Consider the following 23246-nt stretch of genomic DNA (forward strand, 5'->3'; position numbering starts at 1 on the left):
CTATAAGCAGTGCAGTGATTACTGTGAGATGTGCAGTGACACTATAAGCAGTGCAGTGATTACTGTGAGCCGTGCAGTGACACTATAAGCAGTGCAGTGATTACTGTGAGACGTGCAGTGACACTATCAGGAGTGCAGTCATGTCAATAAGAAGTGGAGCAATGAGTAGGAGGGTTGCAGTGAATGTCAGGGCTGCAGTCGTAACCATGGTTATGTCAGTGTAGGCGTTCAGGCTTGTGTGTCAGTGTACACCAGTGATGTCAGTGCAGTGGTGACTACTGCTGGGGGGGGCAGGACACGGCTCCAGCGTCTTCTGCTTCCATTTGTTTCAGGGGTGATTAAGCCCCGCTCCCCTCTGAAACAAAGGAGAAGAGAACACGATTAATAGAGAACGTGCTGCCCCCAATAAACCCCGACCCGGGGCAGGAGGGCATGATGGAGGTCACGGAGCTAATGAGGTAACCCTCCATCATACCCCATCCAGTAAGGGAGAAGAAATTCAGATCTGGACACCAGACTGATTATACTACAGACACTGCTGATATAACATGGACATATCTACTGGTGTGTAATATAACTGCACTGCTGATATAACATGGGCACATCTGGTGTGTAATATAACTGCAGTGCTGATATAACATGGGCACATCTACTGGTGTGTAATATAACTGCACTGCTGATATAACATGGGCACATCTACTGGTGTGTAATATAACTGCACTGCTGATATAACATGGGCACATCTACTGGTGTGTAATATAACTGCACTGCTGATATAATATGGGCACATCTGGTGTATAATATAACTTCAGTGCTGATATAACATGGGCACATTTGGGGTGTAATATAACTGCACTGCTGATATAATATGGGCACATCTACTGGGGTGTAATATAACTTCAGTGCTGATATAACATGGGCACATCTGGGGTGTAATATAACTGCAGTGCTGATATAACATGGGCACATCTGGTGTATAATATAACTGCACTGCTGATATAACATGGGCACATCTACTGGTGTGTAATATAACCGCACTGCTGATATAACATGGGCACATCTACTGGTGTGTAATATAACCGCACTGCTGATATAACATGGGCACATCTACTGGTGTGTAATATAACCATACTGCTGATATAACATGGGCACATCTACTGGTGTGTAATATAACTGCACTGCTGATATAATATGGGCACATCTGGTGTATAATATAACTTCAGTGCTGATATAACATGGGCACATTTGGGGTGTAATATAACTGCACTGCTGATATAATATGGGCACATCTACTGGGGTGTAATATAACTGCAGTGCTGATATAACATGGGCACATTTGGGGTGTAATATAACTGCAGTGCTGATATGATATGGGTACATCACTGGGGGGGGGGTACTTACTTTCTTCCACCTGACACAATGTTACATTCTGAGAGTCCTGTCAGAGAGGGAACATTCATTACTGTCACATCATACACAGGATCCTGTATTACCTCACATACAACATGAATATTCTATACGTGTATCTATGGGCGACCACTGTACGCAGCAAGACAAGGAGGCGCCGCAGGAGAAGGAAGACACCAGGGACCATGACCACTGGAGAGTTGTATGTCCTACATGAGCAGGAGGGGGGATTGTGAGGACGGGGTCTCGTCAGTGGCAGAAGTGCATTCAGTGCAGCAACTGGAGCCATAACTACAGGGGGTACAGAGGCAGCGGTCACTGGGGTCTGAGGGGTCCCTCTGCCGCACAGAAGACGCCTGTATTATAAATGGCGGGTGGGAGCCCTGGTACAGTCGTTCCTCCTCTGGCTGTATACTCTGCGCTGTATACCTGTTTGGTTGTCACTACTGGTTGTGGAATGACCTTCTCCAGACCTTGACTTATCCAGGTCAGCACCCTGCAAGATAACATATGTGACCTCAGGACCTCATCACGTCTTGCATAATAACCTCATCACCCCATGATGACGTCACACGATGACCTGATCACACCTTACACAATGATCTCAACACCTCACACGATGACTTCACATGATGACCTTAGCACAGTTCATGACCTCATCATGCCTCATGAACTCACAGTGACCTCGTTATACCTCACGTGATGACCTGATCACACCTCACACAATGACCTCATCACCTATTATAACCTCATGACCATATGTCCTCACACTGGAGAGTCACTGGTAGAGAAGGATTAAGGCCCCTTTCACATGACTCGCAGTGTGAGTACGAGGCAGCTCCCGTCCTGACCTCCTGGCACTGCCGGGGTCGCCTAGTATTATACTGATTTATGATGCTATGTAACCCTTTTAGTTCTGGAATGTATTGAATAACACTGTCAGCATTATGTCAGTGTTATACAATACATTCCAGAACTGTAAGGGTTACATAGCATCATAAATCAATATAATGCAGCCTGTCAGTGCTGGGAGGTCAGGACGGAGCTGCCTCATACTCACTGCGAGTCCGGAGCGTGGAACTCGCTCATCTGAAAGGGGCCTAAGACGGAACTAGAGAACATTAATGCTTAGGTAAAAGTCAAGATTTTACTCCACTTTCTTAAAATTCTCATCCCCACATTCCTTGGTTGCACTTGACGGCCTTATGTCTTTTTTCAACCATACTCATGTAACTATCACGTATAACGTTATCAGACCTCATGACATGATGACCTCATCACACCTTGTGACCGCACATGATGACCTCATCACACCTCATGATCTCACACAACGACCTCATTACACCTTGTGACCGCACATGATGACCTCATCACACCTCATGATCTCACACAACGACCTCATTACACCTTGTGACCGCACATGATGACCTTATCACACCTTGTGACTGCACATGATGACCTCATCACACCTTGTGACCGCACATGATGACCTCATCACACCTTGTGACTGCACATGATGACCTCATCACACCTCATGATCTCACACAACGACCTCATTACACCTTGTGACCGCACATGATGACCTCATTACACCTTGTGACCGCACATGATGACCTCATCACACCTTGTGACCGCACATGATGACCTCATCACACCTTGTGACTGCACATGATGACCTCATCACACCTTGTGACCGCACATGATGACCTCATCACACCTTGTGACCGCACATGATGACCTTATCACACCTTGTGACCGCACATGATGACCTCATCACACCTTGTGACCGCACATGATGACCTCATCACACCTTGTGACCGCACATGATGACCTCATCACACCTTGTGACCGCACATGATGACCTCATCACACCTCATGATCTCACACAACGACCTCATCACACCTTGTGACCGCACATGATGACCTCATCACACCTCATGATCTCACACAACGACCTCATCACACCTTGTGACTGCACATGATGACCTCATCACACCTCATGATCTCACACAACGACCTCATCACACCTTGTGACCGCACATGATGACCTCATCACACCTCATGATCTCACACAACGACCTCATTACACCTTGTGACCGCACATGATGACCTCATCACACCTTGTGACCGCACATGATGACCTCATCACACCTCATGATCTCACACAACGACCTCATTACACCTTGTGACCGCACATGATGACCTCATCACACCTTGTGACCGCACATGATGACCTCATCACACCTCATGATCTCACACAACGACCTCATCACACCCGATGACCTCACATAATGGACGTGTCATTGATAAATGGGTCAAGAGGCCATGGCTGTCGTGGTGCCTTGATGTATGACCGATACTACATACGGGTGGCATGTCATCACTGCGGGGAGAGGCGTAACGTACCTGGAGCTGTCAGCACTGCATCCCAGCACATGGAGGAAGGAAGAAGAGAAGCCTGATGTGACACACGTGATCAGACTCCATAGACACCAGGGATATATGTGTCTGCGTCACTCACCTGCCCTTAGACTCCTTCTGGGTCACTGCAAGAAAACACACAAACCCTGAGTGCAAGCCCTCCCCAGTAATGAGACCAACCCGCATGTACCCCGCCCTCACCTGCAGGGGGCGCCTCCTCCTCTTTAGGCTTCTCCACCTGCCCAAAAAACAACACATCGTTAGCAACCAAAACTGACCAATGGCCCATCCGGAAGCCCACCTGTCAGGTCATCGCTGAGGGCTACACAACAGAATGGGAATCTGCACACTGCACTGCTTCTCTCCTACTATAGACACTGCACTGCTTCTCTCCTACTATAGACACTGCACATCACTGCTTCTCTCCAACTATAGACACTGCACAGCACTGCTTCTCTTCTACTACAGACACTGCACTGCTTCTCTCCTACTATAGACACTGCACAGCACTGCTTCTCTCCTACTATAGACACTGCACATCACTGCTTCTCTCCAACTATAGACACTGCACAGCACTGCTTCTCTTCTACTACAGACACTGCACTGCTTCTCTCCTACTATAGACACTGCACAGCACTGCTTCTCTCCAACTATAGACACTGCACTGCTTCTCTCCTACTATAGACACTGCACTGCTTCTCTCCTACTATAGACACTGCACAGCACTGCTTCTCTCCAACTATAGACACTGCACTGCTTCTCTCCTACTATAGACACTGCACATCACTGCTTCTCTCCAACTATAGACACTGCACTGCTTCTCTCCAACTATAGACACTGCACTGCTTCTCTCCTACTATAGACACTGCACTGCTTCTCTCCTACTATAGACACTGCACAGCACTGCTTCTCTCCAACTATAGACACTGCACTGCTTCTCTCCTACTATAGACACTGCACATCACTGCTTCTCTCCAACTATAGACACTGCACAGCACTGCTTCTCTCCAACTATAGACACTGCACTGCTTCTCTCCTACTATAGACACTGCACAGCACTGCTTCTCTTCTACTACAGACACTGCACAGCTCTGCTTCTCTCCTACTATAGACACTGCACAGCACTGCTTCTCTCCAACTATAGACACTGCACAGCACTGCTTCTCTTCTACTACAGACACTGCACAGCACTGCTCTTCTACTACAGACACTGCACAGCACTGCTTCTCTCCTACTCTATACACTGCACATCACTGCTTCTCTCCAACTATAGACACTGCACAGCACTGCTTCTCTACTACAGACACTGCACAGCTCTGCTTCTCTCCTACTATAGACACTGCACAGCACTGCTTCTCTCCTACTATAGACACTGCACAGCACTGCTTCTCTCCAACTATAGACACTGCACAGCACTGCTTCTCTCCTACTACAGACACTGCACAGCTCTGCTTCTCTCCTACTACAGACACTGCGCAGCACTGCTCTCCTACTACAGACACTGCACAGCACTGCTTCTCTCCTACTCTATACACTGCACATCACTGCTTCTCTCCTACTACAGACACTGCACATCACTGCTTCTCTCCTACTACAGACACTGCACAGCACTGCTCTCCTACTACAGACACTGCACAGCACTGCTTCTCTCCTACTACAGACACTGCACAGCACTGCTTCTCTCCTACTCTATACACTGCACATCACTGCTTCTCTCCTACTACAGACACTGCACAGCACTGCTTCTCTCCTACTACAGACACTGCACAGCACTGCTTCTCTCCTACTACAGACACTGCACAGCACTGCTTCTCTCCTACTACAGACACTGCACAGCACTGCTTCTCTCCTACTCTATACACTGCACATCACTGCTTCTCTCCTACTACAGACACTGCACAGCACTGCTTCTCTCCTACTACAGACACTGCACAACACTGCTTCTCTACTACTACTACAGACACCGCACACACAGCACTGCTTCTCTCCTACTACAGACACTGCTTCTCTTATACTCTGCACGGTGCTATTCATTTTTTTTTTTGCTGTAAATGACCTCACTCACCTCCATAGTTTTTGTGGTCCCAGTTGGTATCTCTGGCTGCGGCACCACTTTTCCCAGTCCTTGCATGAGCCAGTTTAACACTCCGGTCCCAGCACTGCAAGATAAGATCATTCCGTATGATGCCACCGGGGGCAGTGTTGCACTGGGATGGGTGATGATCAGACAAGTGTAGCTCTGTCACCAGGATCAACACTATTAAACCAGACACATTGCCTGCTAGGGCTCAACATGCTGGTTAAAACCTAGGTGCGTCTTAGGCCTCATGCACACGGACTGTATGAGGAACCATTAATTTCAATGGGTCCGCAAAACAAACGTAAGTTACTCCATGTGCATTCCGTTTCCGTATGTCCGTATTTCCATTCCGCAAAAAAATAGAACATGTCCTATTATTGTCCGCATCACGGACAAGGATAGGACTGTTCTATTAGGGGTCAGCTGTTCCCTCATCCGTATTTTTTGTGGACCGCAAAATACATATGGTCGTGTGCATGAGCCCTTATATAGGGCAAAAAATATGGTAGTTTTAGAGGAGGAGAATAAGAAAAAATATATTTTTCATTAGACCTTAGATCAGACCCCCAATGTTAATCAGACCCCAATAACATCTCAGATCAGAGCCTCAATGTGAATGACCCCCAGACCTCAAATAACAACCCGATTCAGACCCCCCCCAATGTGAATGACCCCCAGACCTTAGTACAGACCTCCTTGCTCAGAGCAATTGCTCTGGACGCCGCCACCTCCGCTCCCACAGTCCAGCTCCATCTCTTCTTCTTGCCGCCCGCTCCACTATGCCCTGACGCACACAGCGTGAGGTCACAAAGCGCTGACGTCCTCATGCTGTGCGCAGTCCTAGCACAGCCGATGGCAGAGAACTAGGAAGCGGTGAGTACAGAGCCCGGGGAGCGCTGCATTCACCACTTCCCGGTCCTCCTTCCATAATTGAAGCGCTAATTAGTATTCACCCCATAAGATGCACTGGCATATTTCCCACATTTTGTTTGGGGAAAAAGTGTGTCTTATGGGGGCGAAAAATATGGCATATCTTTCTTTTGTCTGTATGCTAACCAGTTGCAGAGATATCTGCGTTTTGATATGTGATATGCAAATTAGCAAGTTTGAGCACCAGCGGGTGAGACTGAACATTTGAGCACTGCTTTGTAACACCCCCCCCCCCCCCCCCCGTGCTCTGCACACTCCCCCCTCCCCTTGATTGACAGGACTAGACATGCCTGTGAATAAAGCAGTAATAGGTAGATGAGCTTTCTGAGCAGATCTCAGTGTGGTGAAGCTATAGTACATAGTGTATATGATATGTAGATGAGCTTTCTGAGCAGATCTCAGTGTGGTGATGCTATAGTACATAGAGTATGTGATATGTAAATGAGCTTTCTGAACAGATCTCAGTGTGGTGATGCTATAGTACATAGTGTATATGATATGTAGATGAGCTTTCTGAGCAGATCTCAGTGTGGTGAAGCTATAGTACATAGTGTATATGATATGTAGAGGAGCTTTCTGAGCAGATCTCAATGTGGTGAAGCTATAGTACATAGTGTATATGATATGTAGAGGAGCTTTCTGAGCAGATCTCAGTGTGGTGATGCTATAGTACATAGTGTATATGATATGTAGATGAGCTTTCTGAGCAGATCTCAGTGTGGTGATGCTATAGTACATAGTGTATATGATATGTAGAGGAGCTTTCTGAGCAGATCTCAGTGTGGTGAAGCTATAGTACATAGTGTATATGATATGTAGAGGAGCTTTCTGAGCAGATCTCAGTGTGGTGATGCTATAGTACATAGTGTATATGATATGTAGATGAGCTTTCTGAGCAGATCTCAGTGTGGTGAAGCTATAGTACATAGTGTATATGATATGTAGATGAGCTTTCTGAGCAGATCTCAGTGTGGTGATGCTATAGTACATAGTGTATATGATATGTAGATGAGCTTTCTGAGCAGATCTTGGTGTGGTGATGCTATAGTACATAGTGTATATGATATGTAGATGAGCTTTCTGAACAGATCTCAGTGTGGTGAAGCTATAGTACATAGTGTATATGATATGTAGAGGAGCTTTCTGAGCAGATGTCAGTATGGTGAAGCTATAGTACATAAAGTATGTGATATGTAAATGAGCTTTCTGAACAGATCTCAGTGTGGTGAAGCTATAGTACATAGTGTATATGATATGTAGATGAGCTTTCTGAGCAGATCTCAGTGTGGTGAAGCTATAGTACATAGTGTATATGATATGTAGAGGAGCTTTCTGAGCAGATCTCAGTATGGTGCAGCTATAGTACATAGTGTATATGATATGTAGAGGAGTTTACTGAGCAGATCTCAGTGTGGTGAAGCTATAGTACATAGTGTATATGATATGTAGAGGAGCTTTACTGAGTAGATGTCAGTGTGGTGAAGCTATAGTACATAGTGTATATGATATGTAGAGGAGCTTTCTGAGCAGATCTCAGTGTGGTGAAGCTATAGTACATAGTGTATATGATATGTACATGCTAGGACACAAACAGCTCTGCCCTCAGCATGTCTAGTCCTGTCAATCAAGGGGAGGGGGAGTGTGCAGAGCACAGGGGGTGTTACAAAGCAGTGCTCCAAGGATTCAGCCCCGCCGCCTGGTCTTCCAACGTGCTCATTTGCACATATGAATAAAAATACATATCTCCGCAGCCATTCATCATACAGACAAAAGAAAGGTATAGTTTTAATCAGCAAGATATCTGGTTTAATAGGGTTCATCCTGGTGACAGAGCCGCTTTAAGCCTGCACTGCACTGGGGGCCGGGAAGTCAGTGTGAGGGGGCGGGATGATGAGAAACTGGGATTCTTCATGACTTACTGGCCTTGGAAGCAATAATATAGCATTCCTCTCATGAGGACCATTATGGATGTACCTCTGCTCAGGCTTCTTGTCTGCTGCTTCAGCCTCCACTTCTGGGGTGACTCCTGGATGTACCTCAGCTGGGACAGATGGGGGTGGTGGTCCTGGACTGACAGCAACTGGGGATGCCGGAGCCACAATCACTTCTTCTGCCAAATAGTAATTTTAGAATCTCCAACCGTCACATTATAATCTCCAACCGTCACATTATAACCTCCACTTTTCACATTATATTCTGCATTATAACCTCCACCCGTCACATTATAACCTCCGCTCCACCCATCATATTATAACCTCCACCCATCACATTATAACCTCCACCCGTCACATTCTAACCTCCACCCGTCGAATTCATTATAACCTCCACCCATCACATTATAACCTCCACCCTTCACATTATGACATCCACCTGTCACATTATAACCTCCACCCTTCACATTATGACATCCACATTATAAACTGCTTCGATCCTGATTTCTGACACCATACGATCTGGTCTGCGCCCACATAATGTTTCCCCCTCACTCCCAGGTGGTTGCCCTCCTGCCGCTCCGGAGCACCCACCTTCCACCTTTTCTGGTTGTGGTTTCTGCTGGGAAAAGAGAACAGAGAGGAAGGTAAGATGGGTGCAGAATGTCCGGTCAAGGGTCACCCACATACACACAGCCACCTACCTGCTCCACAGCACTGGGCTCGGAGCTGGCGCCAGTGCTCACCCCCAGGCTCCATGTTGGCTGGGGAACGACCTTCTCCAAACCGTGTGACAACCAGGATAGGACACCCAGGGAGGAACTGCAGGTAGATATCAGAGGTAAGTACCAGAGACTGCAGATTCTAGTCTCCCCCAGTAAATACCAGTCCTGGAGTCTCCACTTCATTCAGCCGCTTCATAGTTCTGTGGTATTATGGGAAAGCTGGGTGACAGACAATATGGCCGCTCTTCCATCTCCCATAGGGTTGTCACCCAGCATAACCCTGCGGAGCGACTGAAGCGGATGACTCCCAGGGTCAGGTACCTGTCACTCTGCTCCGCGGGGGCGTGCTCTGCTGCTCTGTCCACTATGAGGAAAAAACAAGAAGAGATGTGATTGGTGGATCCAGCACCATGGACGCCCCCACCGCCTGTGCCGCACCTTACCCGAGTCGCTGACGGCCTTCAGGTTCTGCAACAGAAACAAATTAGTCTGAGCGCGGCATCCAGGACTGTAATACAGGACTAATGGGAGACGGCAGACACACAGTCACGTGGCTAACACCAGAGGACGGAATGCTAACAGCAGCACAGAGGGTATCAGCAAAGCATCACTATTATTAGTTAGGCATAGAGCGAGGGTCGGGCTGTCCACTACCTGCTCCACTGCGGCATCCGTCACCTCCTGGACTGCTCTGCTCAGAGCAGGACTATCCGCAGGCTGAGGGACCACCTTCCCCAGTCCTTGTGCTAGCCAGCCGAGAACTCCCCCCGAACTGTAAGACAACAAGGGATTCCGGAAAACACACTGTAAAGAGGCGCAGCAACCAGACGACCGAGGCAGAGAAACACTTACCTCTTCTCAGACGCTGAGCCGGTGTCCGGTGCTCCGCGGTCAGCTGCAAAACACCGAAAATCAGAAACCACAATCCCCAACATGTAGAGCCAGAAGTCACCAGATAACCCCCAGGCAACCAGATAACTATCCCGGGACAGATATATAACCAGATAACCATCCCGGGACAGATATATAACCAGATAACTATCCCAGGACAGATATCTAACCAGATAACCATCCCGGGACAGATACATAACCAGATAACCATCCCGGGACAGATATATAACCAGATAACTATCCCGGGACAGATATATAACCAGATAACTATCCCGGGACAGATATATAACCAGATAACTATCCCGGGACAGATATATAACCAGATAACTATCCCGGGACAGATATATAACCAGATAACTATCCCGGGACAGATATATAACCAGATAACTATCCCGGGACAGATATCTAACCAGATAACCATCCCGGGACAGATACATAACCAGATAACCATCCCGGGACAGATATCTAACCAGATAACTATCCCGGGACAGATATATAACCAGATAACTATCCCGGGACAGATATATAACCAGATAACCATCCCGGGACAGATATATAACCAGATAACCATCCCGGGACAGATATATAACCAGATAACCATCCCGGGACAGATATATAACCAGATAACCATCCCGGGACAGATATATAACCAGATAACTATCCCAGGACAGATATATAACCAGATAACTATCCCGGGACAGATATATAACCAGATAACTATCCCGGGACAGATATATAACCAGATAACCATCCCGGGACAGATATATAACCAGATAACCATCCCGGGACAGATATATAACCAGATAACCATCCCGGGACAGATATATAACCAGATAACTATCCCGGGACAGATATATAACCAGATAACTATCCCGGGACAGATATATAACCAGATAACCATCCCGGGACAGATATATAACCAGATAACCATCCCGGGACAGATATATAACCAGATAACCATCCCAGGTCAGATATATAACCAGATAACTATCGGGGCCATATATATAACCAGATAACCATCCCAGGACAGATATATAACCAGATAACTATCCTGGGACAGATATATAACCAGATAACTATCCCGGGACAGATATATAACCAGATAACCATCCTGGGACAGATATATAACCAGATAACCATCCCAGGTCAGATATATAACCAGATAACTATCGGGGCCATATATATAACCAGATAACTATCCTGGGACAGATATATAACCTAGGGGGCCACAGACAACGCATAGGTAGCTGATGTATGGGGGCCACAGCCAGAAGGTCTGTACTTACCTGGAGGGCCTGCGCTCTCTTTCCGAGGACAGGTCACAGTCTGGAATATAAACCATTAGATGATGAGGGGCGCTCTTTATAGGTTCCTCCATCTGGGGCCCCATCACGCCGAGGTGGTGGAGAGGCTTCTCACTGCTCCTCCTGCGGCCCCCTCATTGTACTCACCTCCCGACACCGGTCAGTGGGGGCGGCGCCCGTGTCCTGCTCCTCGAGGGAGGCCCTTTTAGGGGTCTCTGGAGGTTGTGGAATCACTTTATCAATCCAGCTGAACATCATGAAACCTGCAAGGAGAAGGACCCCATCAGGACCGGACTCAGGAAGATGAGGAGAGTAGTTCATGTATGGTAGGATTAGATACACAGCTCAGCAGGCAGTATAAAACAGTATAGGATTAGATACACAGCTCAGCAGGCAGTATCACACAGGATAGGATTAGATACACAGCTCAGCAGACAGTATCACACAGGATAGGATTAGATACACAGCTCAGCAGGCAGTATCACACAGGATAGGATTAGATACACAGCTCAGCAGGCAGTATCACACAGGATAGGATTAGATACACAGCTCAGTAGAAAGTATCCAACAGAACAGTATTAGATACACAGCTCAGCAGACAGTATCACACAGGATAGGATTAGATACACGGCTCAGCAGACAGTATCACACAGGATAGGATTAGATACACAGCTCAGCAGGCAGTATCACACAGGATAGGATTAGATACACAGCTCAGCAGGCAGTATCACACAGGATAGGATTAGATACACAGCTCAGCAGACAGTATCACACAGGATAGGATTAGATACACAGCTCAGCAGACTGTATCACACAGGATAGGATTAGATACACAGCTCAGCAGACAGTATCACACAGGATAGGATTAGATACACAGCTCAGCAGACAGTATCACACAGGATAGGATTAGATACACAGCTCAGCAGACAGTATCACACAGGATAGGATTAGATACACAGCTCAGCAGACAGTATCACACAGGATAGGATTAGATACACAGCTCAGCAGACAGTATCACACAGGATAGGATTAGATACACAGCTCGGCAGACAGTATCACACAGGATAGGATTAGATACACAGCTCAGCAGACAGTATCACACAGGATAGGATTAGATACACGGCTCAGCAGACAGTATCACACAGGATAGGATTAGATACACAGCTCAGCAGACAGTATCACACAGGATAGGATTAGATACACAGCTCAGCAGACAGTATCACACAGGATAGGATTAGATACACAGCTCAGCAGGCAGTATCACACAGGATAGGATTAGATACACAGCTCAGTAGAAAGTATCCAACAGAACAGTATTAGATACACTTTGGGGGGAATTTATCACACCCTGCACCCCAAAACTCTGTGTTCTAAAAAGGTCACCTGTGCAAAATCTAAGTGACTGTATTTTTACGCCACTCACTCAGGTTTTCTAAAGTAGGTGAGTGAGTGGTCCCGGTCAGCCATGTTAATTAGTGGTCCTGGTCAGCCATGTTAATTAGTGGTCCTGGTCAGCCATGTTAATTAGTGGTCCCGGTCAGCCATGTTAATGAGTGGTCCTGGTCAGCCATGGTAATGAGTGGTCCTGGTCAGCCATGGTAATGAGCTTCACTCCAGAGAAGCACCCCTTCATGACAGCGGTGCCCCCCAATGGCAGTGCCCTCTATCAGCGGGCTACTGTCCGGCCACACTGAGGAACATGACAATGAGATGGTGATGCCCTGTCTCCAGTGTGTGGAATCCATGGAGGCTGCACAGACTTACAGGATCTGCTGCTAATGTGCCGGATCTACCAGGACTCCTCCGAGGTCTGATGGAGTCCATGAGGGATCAGAGCGGGGCTGCACCTTATAATGTCTGGATAATAATCAGCGCCCCCATATCAGAGAGGTAGGGTTGTTATTTACCTGGTGACTCCTGGCACCCGGGGCTGCAGTCCTCCCGCTGGCTCTGGCAGCCGCAGCGTCCTTGACTAAATCCTTCTTGTGCTGAGGCGGTAATGTCTAATCCGGTCACTGCCACCAGATCATGGATTTCAGCCTGTCCCTAATAGGTGAGCGCTGTCAGACATGAGCAGCTAATCCCCATCATCATTAGCCCCCAGCCCCCACCCAAACATGCAGACCCGGACCCCCCACCCAAACACTCAGACCCGGACCCCCCACCCAAATACTCAGACCCGGACCCCCACCCAAACACTCAGACCCGGGCCCCCCCACCCAAACACTCAGACCTCGGCCCCTACCCAAACACACAGACCCCCGGCCCCCCTACCCAAACACACAGACCCCCGGCCCCCCCACCCAAACACTCAGACTCTGGCCCCCAACCAAACATGCCTCATCCCCACCACCTAAACATACAGACCCCTGGCCCATCCCCCCCCCCACCCCAAACTCTGAGGGTCTGGCCTCCCAACCAAATACACAGAGCTTGACCCCTGCACCCCCACCTAAATATACAGACCCTGGCCCCCATGCTCAAACAAGCAGACCCCGACCCAAACTTGCAGTGAACGGCCTTTGAACCAAATACATAGACATCCCCACCGAAATATACAGACCTCGGCCCCCACAAAAACACGCAGGACCCAGCGCCCACTCAAATACACAATCCTCAACCCCCCACCTAAATATACAGACCCTGGTCCCCCCCCCCCTTCTAAATATACAGACCCTGGTCCCCCCCCCCCTTCTAAATATACAGACCCTGTCCCCCTTCCTTCTAAATATACAGACCTCAGCGCCCAGCAAAACACACAGATCCCGGTCACCCACCCAAATACGCAGACCTCTGGCCTGCTACCTATAGAGACCCCAGTCCCCCACCCCATTACCTAAACATACAGACTTCGGCCCCCTCACCCAAATAAGCAGGGTTCAGCCCCCCAACTAAATACAGAGACCCCGCCCCCCCCCAAAACCTTCCCCACCCACCAAAATATACAGACCTTGGCCCCCCACCAAAACACAAAGAACCCATCCCAACATCCAAACCCGCAGGGTCCAGTCCCCCACCCAAACCCCACATCACCCACCTAAATATACAGACCCCGGCCCCCCCACCCACATATTCAGATCTCAGACCACTACTCAAACACGCAGAACCAAGCCCCCTACCCAAAAACATAGACTCTAGCTCCCCCACACACAGCCCAGCTTCCCCCCCCCCCCAAAAAAAAAATATACAGAGCCCCCACCCAAATACACAGAAACCCAGCCCCCCCTCAAGTCTGAGACTCATATTACGGCCAGAACAAGACAATAACCCAGGAGACGGGAACCGAGCAACACAAACACAGGAGCCGGAGCGCCGGAGGTGAGCACATAACATGCACCTCAGTGTGAGATATCATACACATCTAGAGGTCTATAGACACATAGAACATGTATGACACTAACAAGCTCCACATCTAGAGGTCTATAGACACATAGAACATGTATGACACTAACAAGCTCCACATCTAGAGGTCTATAGACACACAGAACATGTACGACACTAACAAGCTCCTCATCTAGAGGTCTATAGACACATAGAACATGTATGACACTAACAAGCTCCACATCTAGAGGTCTATAGACACATAGAACATGTATGACACTAACAAGCTCCACATCTAGAGGTCTATAGACACACAGAACATGTACGACACTAACAAGCTCCTCATCTAGAGGTCTATAGACACATGGAACATGTATGACACTAACAAGCTCCTCATCTAGAGGTCTATAGACACATAGAACATGTATGACACTAACAAGCTCCTCATCTAGAGGTCTATAGACACATAGAACATGTATGACACTAACAAGCTCCTCATCTAGAGGTCTATAGACACATAGAACATGTATGATACTAACAAGCTCCTCATCTAGAGGTCTATAGACACATGGAACATGTATGACACTAACAAGCTCCTCATCTAGAGGTCTATAGACACATAGAACATGTATGACACTAACAAGCTCCACATCTAGAGGTCTATAGACACATGGAACATGTATGACACTAACAAGCTCCTCATCTAGAGGTCTATAGACACGTGGAACATGTATGACACTAACAAGCTCCTCATCTAGAGGACCATAGACACATAGAAGATGTATGACACTAACAAGCTCCACATCTAGAGGACCATAGACACATAGAACATGTATGACACTAATGACCTCCACATCTACAGGACTATAGACACATACAACATTATAGTGGGCTTTATTACTACTGGGGTCTAGGGGGAACATGAGGGAGCATTATTACTTCTGGGGCACAGTGGGGACACTGTAGGAGCACTATTAGTACCATGTGTTCTCTAGCAGAAAATTATTACTATTGGTGGGGCTTTTGGGAGCACTATTGCTGTTGGGGGCACCTTGGCACAGTATCAGCTTACCACAATTATTTTTTGGGGACGTTATGTTTACACTATTAGTGTCAGGGCACTATTTGGTGGGCGCAGTTATTTCAGCAGGGCCGGACCGCGACGCCTGGGGCGATCGCCTCACTTTGCCTTATTGGCGGTGCGGCCCTGCTGGTGCCCCTTAAAATTATGCACCTGGGGCAAAGGCCCCCCCACACTATGCCACTGCTCTTATCAAATTGAACAAGGCCTGGATTGCCCCTGACTTCTCTACTCCACCGGAGGAAAGCGGCCGAACATAAAGGCACTTTACATGTGGCTCTTATGGGGTATTGACTACACTGTACTCCCAGGCATCGCTTCCACCACTAAAAAGGGTATATGGTTTAATCTCCCTTTTCTCATCGTCCTCCTCCATCATATCAACATGCTTATTAGGCTGCCCTCACCCATAATGTTTTTGAGGGTCACCAGCAGGCCATCAATCATAATTTTTCAGGGCTGTGTATGATGCCCTCCTTTATGTGATATACAGGTTGTGTCGGAGCCTCTTCCTTGTAATTTTTGGCAGCACTTGCACGTTATATACAAGTAAATATACAGGAAGAATGTTTCCTAACAATTTTTCCTCTAAAATCGATTTTATCTTCGCTTTTGTGCGTATTATTGTCAGTCTGTAAAAGTGGCGTACTACTCGGACAACATCGTTCCCAGCAGCGACCTGGGAGTTCAAGATGCATCCAGACATCGTCCCCATGCTGTTCCTGAACCATTTTGGTGGTGTTTCCATCAATTTCTGACCTTTTCCTGTGAACCAGTCACCCTCCCTCTTCAGAGCAGGGGGTTCCTGGTTTAATGCTCGGGTTCTCCAATTGACTTCCATATGTAGAGCACCTGAGTATCCCGATGTGTTCTACTCGAGTACCAGAGCACCCAGCACTTTGGTGCTCGATGAACACTACCTCTGTCCTTTCCAGACCCCTAGAGATTCCACTATTCCCTCCAGTGCCCTCTGTCTCACCAGACTCCTTTATTGGTTCCAATCTGTTCCTCGCCATACTTTTGTCCTCTCCAGACTGCTCTTTTCCATTCAGACTCTTGTGTCCTCCTCCAGATCTCTATGTACTCTCCAAACCTCTATGTCCTCCACAGCTCCGTGTCCTCCTCCAGATCACTGTTCCCTTCAGACTCCTATGTCTTCTACAGACCCCACCGTCCTCTTTTAACACCATCATCCCTCTATCTTCTCCAGACGTCTCTGTCCGCTCCAGTTCTCTATGTCTCCTTTAGAGACTGTCCCTTCCAGACCCATCTGTGTCCTCTGTCCTCTCCAGCTGCCTGTCCTCCAGACCAATCTCGGAGCGGTTTATCCGCCCTGACATGAGTAGAGAAGTCCCTATACATTATATAATCGGCTGGTCCCCAGAAGTACAGCGACTTGGTGTGGTCATGAGTTATCCTATGTGCACGGCCAGCCTTACTTTTATAGAACTAGCACCATTTGGCCATTCATGGTCGTGTTTTTGCAGGTCTCATCTCCAGCAGATGGCTGTATCCCAGCACCATCATAGCTGTGTCTTGGACAAGTTCTCTCCTATGTACCACCTAGCGGGAGTAAAGCACACCCTGTACCACCCACGGCTGCCTACCCTGCGCAGGATGGAGATGGACAGCATGGCCCACAAGCTAAGTGATGAGCACTCAAGGAGCAGCACGTCCTGCGACCACAGTGAGTAGCCAACAATCAGCGTTGCCCCCTTCATCCCACACATCTCCGGGGTTCATAAAGGTGACATTATAATTAAGAGGCATTTTTGCCTGGAGAACAATAGTAGTCAGTGAGTTTTATGACCTCCCTACACTTGACTGGGAGCAGAGTCTTACTAAACTGTTGGGTTGGGCCTTAGCAGGAGTACGTTCCTGAGGAAGTCGCCATCCTTCTCATAGCTCTGCAGCCTGATGGTCGTAGTTCTACCAGGTTTCTCCTCCAGGTCCAGCAGACACATTTATAAAGCATTAGTTCTTAGGTACATCATAGTTGGAGGCCATTGTATGCCACATCACAACCAGAAGCAATCCTCATCCAGGACTCCCTGGTCTCCCTGATAATCCTTGATCTTCAGGGACCGGTCATAACCTCTACAATTATAATATCCGGACAGACAAGACAACTCCTTATAATGAGCAGGTTAACGTGCAGCTGCCTGAGTGCTCAATATAACCGTCTACTCCTATCTCTGCCGATGCAGGAACCTTCCGGAACGCCAGGAGCACCATGTATGATGCAGAGAAGCATCTTCTACCATCTCTGGTGAGTGGCTCCCTGGTAAACGCTCTCTGTCCCAAACATTCAGGATTATAAACATCATCGTCTTCTTCAGGAAATCACAGACACAGGGAGGCGGCTGACGCAGCAACATGCAAACTATAACATGGCGGCACAACTCCCGGGACAGCGCGAAGAGAAAGACACAACCGGTATGAAAAACGGAAAACACGGCCCCAGAAGTGCCACAGCCTCCGGGGATCTTGGACTGGCAGATCTAAGGAGAATGGGTAATAGTAATACTACATTTATGTAATTGTACCAACAGCATCCATGGCCAGAGGACTATAGGCACATATCATGTATGATAATAAGAAGCTCCACATCTAGAGGACTATAGACACATAGAACATGTATGACACTAATGACCTCCACATCTACAGGTCTATAGACACATAGAACATGTATGATTCTAAGAAGCTCCACATCTAGAGGTCTATAGACACATAGAACATGTATGACACTAATGACCTCCACATCTACAGGTCTATAGACACATAGAACATGTATGACACTAATAAGCTACACATCTACAGGTCTATAGACACATAGAACATGTATGATTCTAAGAAGCTCCACATCTAGAGGTCTATAGACACATAGAACATGTATGATTCTAAGAAGCTCCACATCTAGAGGACTATAGACTCATAGAACATGTATGACACTAATGACCTCAACATCTACAGGTCTATAGACACATAGAACATGTATGATACTAAGAAGCTCCACATCTACAGGTCTATAGACACATTAAACATGTATGACACTAATAAGCTCCAGATCTAGTGGACTATAGACTCCTAGAACATGTATGACACTAATGACCTCCACATCTAGAGGTCTATAGACACATAGAACATGTATGACACTAAGAAGCTCCACAGCTAAAGGACTACGGCTACTTTCACACTAGCGTTTTTACTGGATCCAGCAAGGCTCAGCAAAAACGCTTCCGTTACTGATGATACAACCGTCTGCACCCGTTATGAACGGATCCGGTTGTATTATCTGTAACATGGCCAAGACGGATCCGTCACGAACTCCATTGAAAGTCCATGGGGGACGGATCCGTTTTCGATTGTCTCAATACCAGAGAAAAACGCTTCCGTTACTGATGATACAACCGTCTGCACCCGTTATGAACGGATCCGGTTGTATTATCTGTAACATGGCCAAGACGGATCCGTCACGAACTCCATTGAAAGTCCATGGGGGACGGATCCGTTTTCGATTGTCTCAATACCAGAGAAAAACGCTTCCGTTTTGCCCTTATTCATTGTCAATGGGGTCAAAACTTAACTGAACAGAACAAAATGCTCCAAAATGCCTTCAGTTATGTTTTGTCCCTATTGACAATGAATGGGGACAAAACGAAAGCGTTTTTTTCCGGTTTGAGACCCTGTGATGACTCTCAATACCGGAAAATAGAAACGCTAGTGTGAAAGTAGCCGTTTAGATTATTACACCACGGATCTGCAGAGCCGTGTTGAGCAGCATCAGGTCCCTGACATGTGTAGATGTTCTATGATACGGCATGTTGGTCGGTGCTCGTCACATGTGGTTATGAACGGTCACTTATACCTTCTGGTGCAGTGTTTCAGCGATGAAGATGTTCGGTCTTTTACTTGCAGATTTGGGGTTTAGTGGCTATGCTGTGCGGTTCCTGTCCCCTAATGTCACTCATTCCTGGAGGGTAAGTGAGAACAAGTCATAGACGTGGAACACTACCACCGCTATCTATCCTATTGAGGTTATCACGGGGGAGCGTACATAGATATATATAATATATAACACTCTACGCCCCCAGTTCTGCCTAGAGCACAACCCGGGTCTGGATGAATATGGACAAAAGCCAGTTCCTGTGGAGACCATGTAAGTCTGTACCTAATAACATGGTTCCCCAGTCCCCCAGTCCTCCATTAACAGCCTGCCCTCTTCCCATAACAGGAACACTTTTCGCACATTCGGCCGTTCATACAGATGAGACCAGCAGCCCCCGACGTCCACGTTCCCTGGAAGGAAGCACACGGAGGATTTACATCTATATCCGGAAGCAGCAGCACCGATCCAATTATCTACACGCATCACATGTTGGGTGCCATGTTGTGCTACATGTATGTCCCCACTTTTGTGGCAGGTCGATGGTGGAGCGGTAAGAATCCATAGACCTCTCTGCATATCCCAAAGGACAGCACTGTGCTGCACATGACTGAGCACCAAGATGGCAGACATACAGAGGGGGCAATGGGTTAAATAAACAGTATGACAGGTCCAGCTTGTTTGCCTCTTTGTAACGGGTGGTGTCAAGTGGACCCACTTTGGGCTAAACCTAAGGGCGTTGTCCTGGCAGTTCCCTGGTATTGACCTTTTAACCCCTATACAGGGATCTGGCCACAGGGAACCAACCAGGCCACTACCTCATGGAGTAGTCCTGATGCAGTTGGCTGCTGACCCACAGAGGTCTGAGACACCAAGGACTCAGGAAAAAGGCGTAGTCTGAACACAGTCCAAGGGCAGGCTGAGTACGTGCGTAGTCCAAGTCACAGTGACAAGGTCAGGGCAGGCTGAGAACATGAGTAGTCACAGTTCCAAGGTCGGGGCAGGCTGAGTATGTGTGTGGTCCAAGTCACAGTGCCAAGGTCAGGGCAGGCTGAGTACATGCTTAGCTAAGGTCACAGTTCCAAGGTCGAGGAAGTACGTTTGTGGTCCAGGTAGCAGTTCCAAGATCGGGCAGGCAGAGTACATGCCTAGTCCAGGTCGCATTTCCAAGGGTGGGGCTGACTGAGTATGTTTGAAGTCCAAATAGCAGTTCCAAAGTTGGGGCACACTGAGTACATGCGTAGTCCAGGTCACAGTTCCAAGGTTAGGGCAGGCTGAGTATGTGCATAGTCCAGGTCACAGTTCAAAGGTCAGGCCAGGTTGAGTACGTTTGTGATCCAGGAAGCAGTTCCATGGTCGGGGCAGGCTGAGTACATGTGTAGTCCAGGTCACCGTTCCAAGGTTGGGGCAGGCTGAGTACATGTGTAGTCCAGGTCACCGTTCCAAGGTTGGGGCAGGCTTAGTATGTTCGTAGTCCAGGTCACAGTTCCAAAGGTGGGGCAGACACAGTATGTGCCTAGTCTAGGTCGCAGTTCAAAGATCGGGAGAGGCAAAAGTACATGTGTAGTCCAGGTCACAGTTCCAAGGTTGGGGCAGGCACAGTATGTGCCTAGTCCAGGTCACAGTTCCAAGGTCAGGCCAGGTTGAGTACGTTTGTGATCCAGGAAGCAGTTCCATGGTTGGGGCAGGCTGAGTACATGTGTAGTCCAGGTCACAGTTCCAAGGTTGGGGCAGGCTGAGTACATGTGTAGTCCAGGTCACAGTTCCAAGGTTGGGGCAGGCTGAGTACATGTGTAGTCCAGGTCACAGTTCCAAGGTTGGGGCAGGCTGAGTACATGTGTAGTCCAGGTCACAGTTCCAAGGTTGGGGCAGGCTGAGTACATGTGTAGTCCAGGTCACAGTTCCAAAGGTGGGGCAGACACAGTGTGTGCCTAGTTCAGGTCATAGTTCAAAGATCAGGACAGGCAATGTACATGTGTAGTCCAGGTCACCGTTCCAAGGTCGGGGCAGGCACAGTATGTATCTAGTCCAGGTCACAGTTCCAAGGTCGGGGCAGACTACCTGTGTAGTCCAGGTCACAGTACCAAGGTCGGGGCAGACTACCTGTGTAGTCCAGGTCACAGTACCAAGGTCGGGGCAGACTGAGTACCTGTGTAGTCCAGGTCACAGTTCCAAGGTCGGGGCAGACTGAGTACATGTGTAGTCCAGGTCACAGTTCCAAGGTTGGGGCAGGCTGAGAACCTGTGTAGTCCAGGTCACAGACAGACAGCAAGGAGCAGAATCAGTAGAAATGCAAGGTACGGTACACGGGTGGTCAGACGAGATCACACCTGGTTACCAGAGACTAGAAAACTCAAAGCCTAGACGAGGAGGTGGAACCACAGCCCAGCTAAATAGGAAGGTTGATCAGCACTTTAGACAGCAGCTGGACAGGGGCAGGAGGAAAGGATTAACCCAAGCAGTGCTGAAAGGAAGTTCACTGAGCACTAGTTCCCATACACACAGGGAGAGTGAAGTGAGAGCAGCGGGCACGGAGCACCAGCGCGGCACTCTTCTGTTCATGGGTGTTACGTTACCCAGATGTCCCTGCCCAGAGTGGGAACTTTGACTCTATAGAGCGCCTACCCTCCATCACATACCCATCTACCAAATGCCCCACATGACAGGAACATGCCGAAAGCCAGGGGCATCAATATGTCTGTTCAGTCATGTCCTATCAAAAAAACTGAGTTCAGGGGGGAAGCACAACGAAACAGAAGATAATCCCCGTATCTCCATCAACCCCATCCAGATCGACCTCCATCTCTCTGACATCTCAAACCTGTCCATGTTCTCAAGCTCTCCAGCCAGGACCCACCCGTGTAAACTGTGCTCCCCTTGTCATTTTCCAGCAGAGATGAACGAAGTTTTGAAAAATTTGATTTGTTCCGAATTAATTTGTCACGAATCAGGATAAATCTGGTATGCTAAGGCCCATCTCCCTAATCATATTTACCGACTTGGTCGCCTGAGTGTGAAGACTTGGAATTTAAACTGCAGGGAGATTGCAGGGAGATTGTATCGCTGTGTGCATTACGCTCTAGTGCACCCATAGTTAATCCGTTCTGTCCGTACTGTGCCATCAGTATTACAGGTGGTTGTCATTTATGGACTGTCTACATCACTGTGCCGGGCACCAAGATTCATAGCTAATCCTTTCTGTTAGCTGTCAAATTACTGTGTGTCAGTATTAGAGTTCAATAAAACCGTTAGGTCTAATTTATCGCCAG

At 48.0% G+C, this 23246-nt stretch overlaps 2 protein-coding genes across 2 annotated transcripts in view; one reads left to right on the plus strand and one right to left on the minus strand.

The window, feature by feature from the left end:
- CNGB1 (cyclic nucleotide gated channel subunit beta 1) overlaps nt 1–13721 on the minus strand; it is a 45772-nt gene extending 32051 nt beyond the window's left edge. Inside the window, exons 1-16 of the mRNA XM_044269337.1 lie at nt 13597–13721; nt 11837–11952; nt 11672–11711; nt 10347–10389; nt 10149–10266; nt 9938–9962; nt 9816–9858; nt 9474–9591; nt 9364–9391; nt 8813–8948; nt 5894–5987; nt 4030–4066; nt 3929–3953; nt 3814–3828; nt 1837–1903; nt 1402–1438 (exon numbers count right to left, since the gene is read on the minus strand). Coding sequence (XP_044125272.1) covers nt 1402–1438; nt 1837–1903; nt 3814–3828; nt 3929–3953; nt 4030–4066; nt 5894–5987; nt 8813–8948; nt 9364–9391; nt 9474–9591; nt 9816–9858; nt 9938–9962; nt 10149–10266; nt 10347–10389; nt 11672–11711; nt 11837–11947 — 937 coding nt within the window. The 5' untranslated portion in view covers nt 11948–11952; nt 13597–13721. The remainder of the gene's footprint in view (nt 1–1401; nt 1439–1836; nt 1904–3813; nt 3829–3928; nt 3954–4029; nt 4067–5893; nt 5988–8812; nt 8949–9363; nt 9392–9473; nt 9592–9815; nt 9859–9937; nt 9963–10148; nt 10267–10346; nt 10390–11671; nt 11712–11836; nt 11953–13596) is intronic.
- Nucleotides 13722–14987: 1266 nt separating this feature from the next.
- Nucleotides 14988–20631, plus strand: LOC122921103 (testis, prostate and placenta expressed). Its single transcript, XM_044271041.1, has 7 exons — nt 14988–15007; nt 17579–17778; nt 18299–18360; nt 18431–18605; nt 20010–20071; nt 20186–20250; nt 20326–20631. The coding sequence occupies exons 2-7, from the start codon at nt 17595–17597 to the stop codon at nt 20360–20362; spliced, it is 585 nt and encodes a 194-aa protein (XP_044126976.1). The 5' UTR covers nt 14988–15007; nt 17579–17594; the 3' UTR covers nt 20363–20631.
- Nucleotides 20632–23246: the final 2615 nt, after the last annotated feature.

Source organism: Bufo gargarizans, chromosome 10 (genome assembly GCF_014858855.1).
Source record: "Bufo gargarizans isolate SCDJY-AF-19 chromosome 10, ASM1485885v1, whole genome shotgun sequence".
NCBI classification, from domain to species: domain Eukaryota; kingdom Metazoa; phylum Chordata; class Amphibia; order Anura; family Bufonidae; genus Bufo; species Bufo gargarizans.

Bases quoted from the DNA above. Each gene is read 5' to 3' on its own strand.
- LOC122921103 (XM_044271041.1), top strand. From the start codon at position 17,595: ATGGCTGTATCCCAGCACCATCATAGCTGTGTCTTGGACAAGTTCTCT. The intron at 17,779-18,298 runs GTGAGTAGCCAA...CTGCCGATGCAG, and splicing joins CAGCACGTCCTGCGACCACA to GAACCTTCCGGAACGCCAGG. The intron at 18,361-18,430 runs GTGAGTGGCTCC...CGTCTTCTTCAG, and splicing joins AGCATCTTCTACCATCTCTG to GAAATCACAGACACAGGGAG.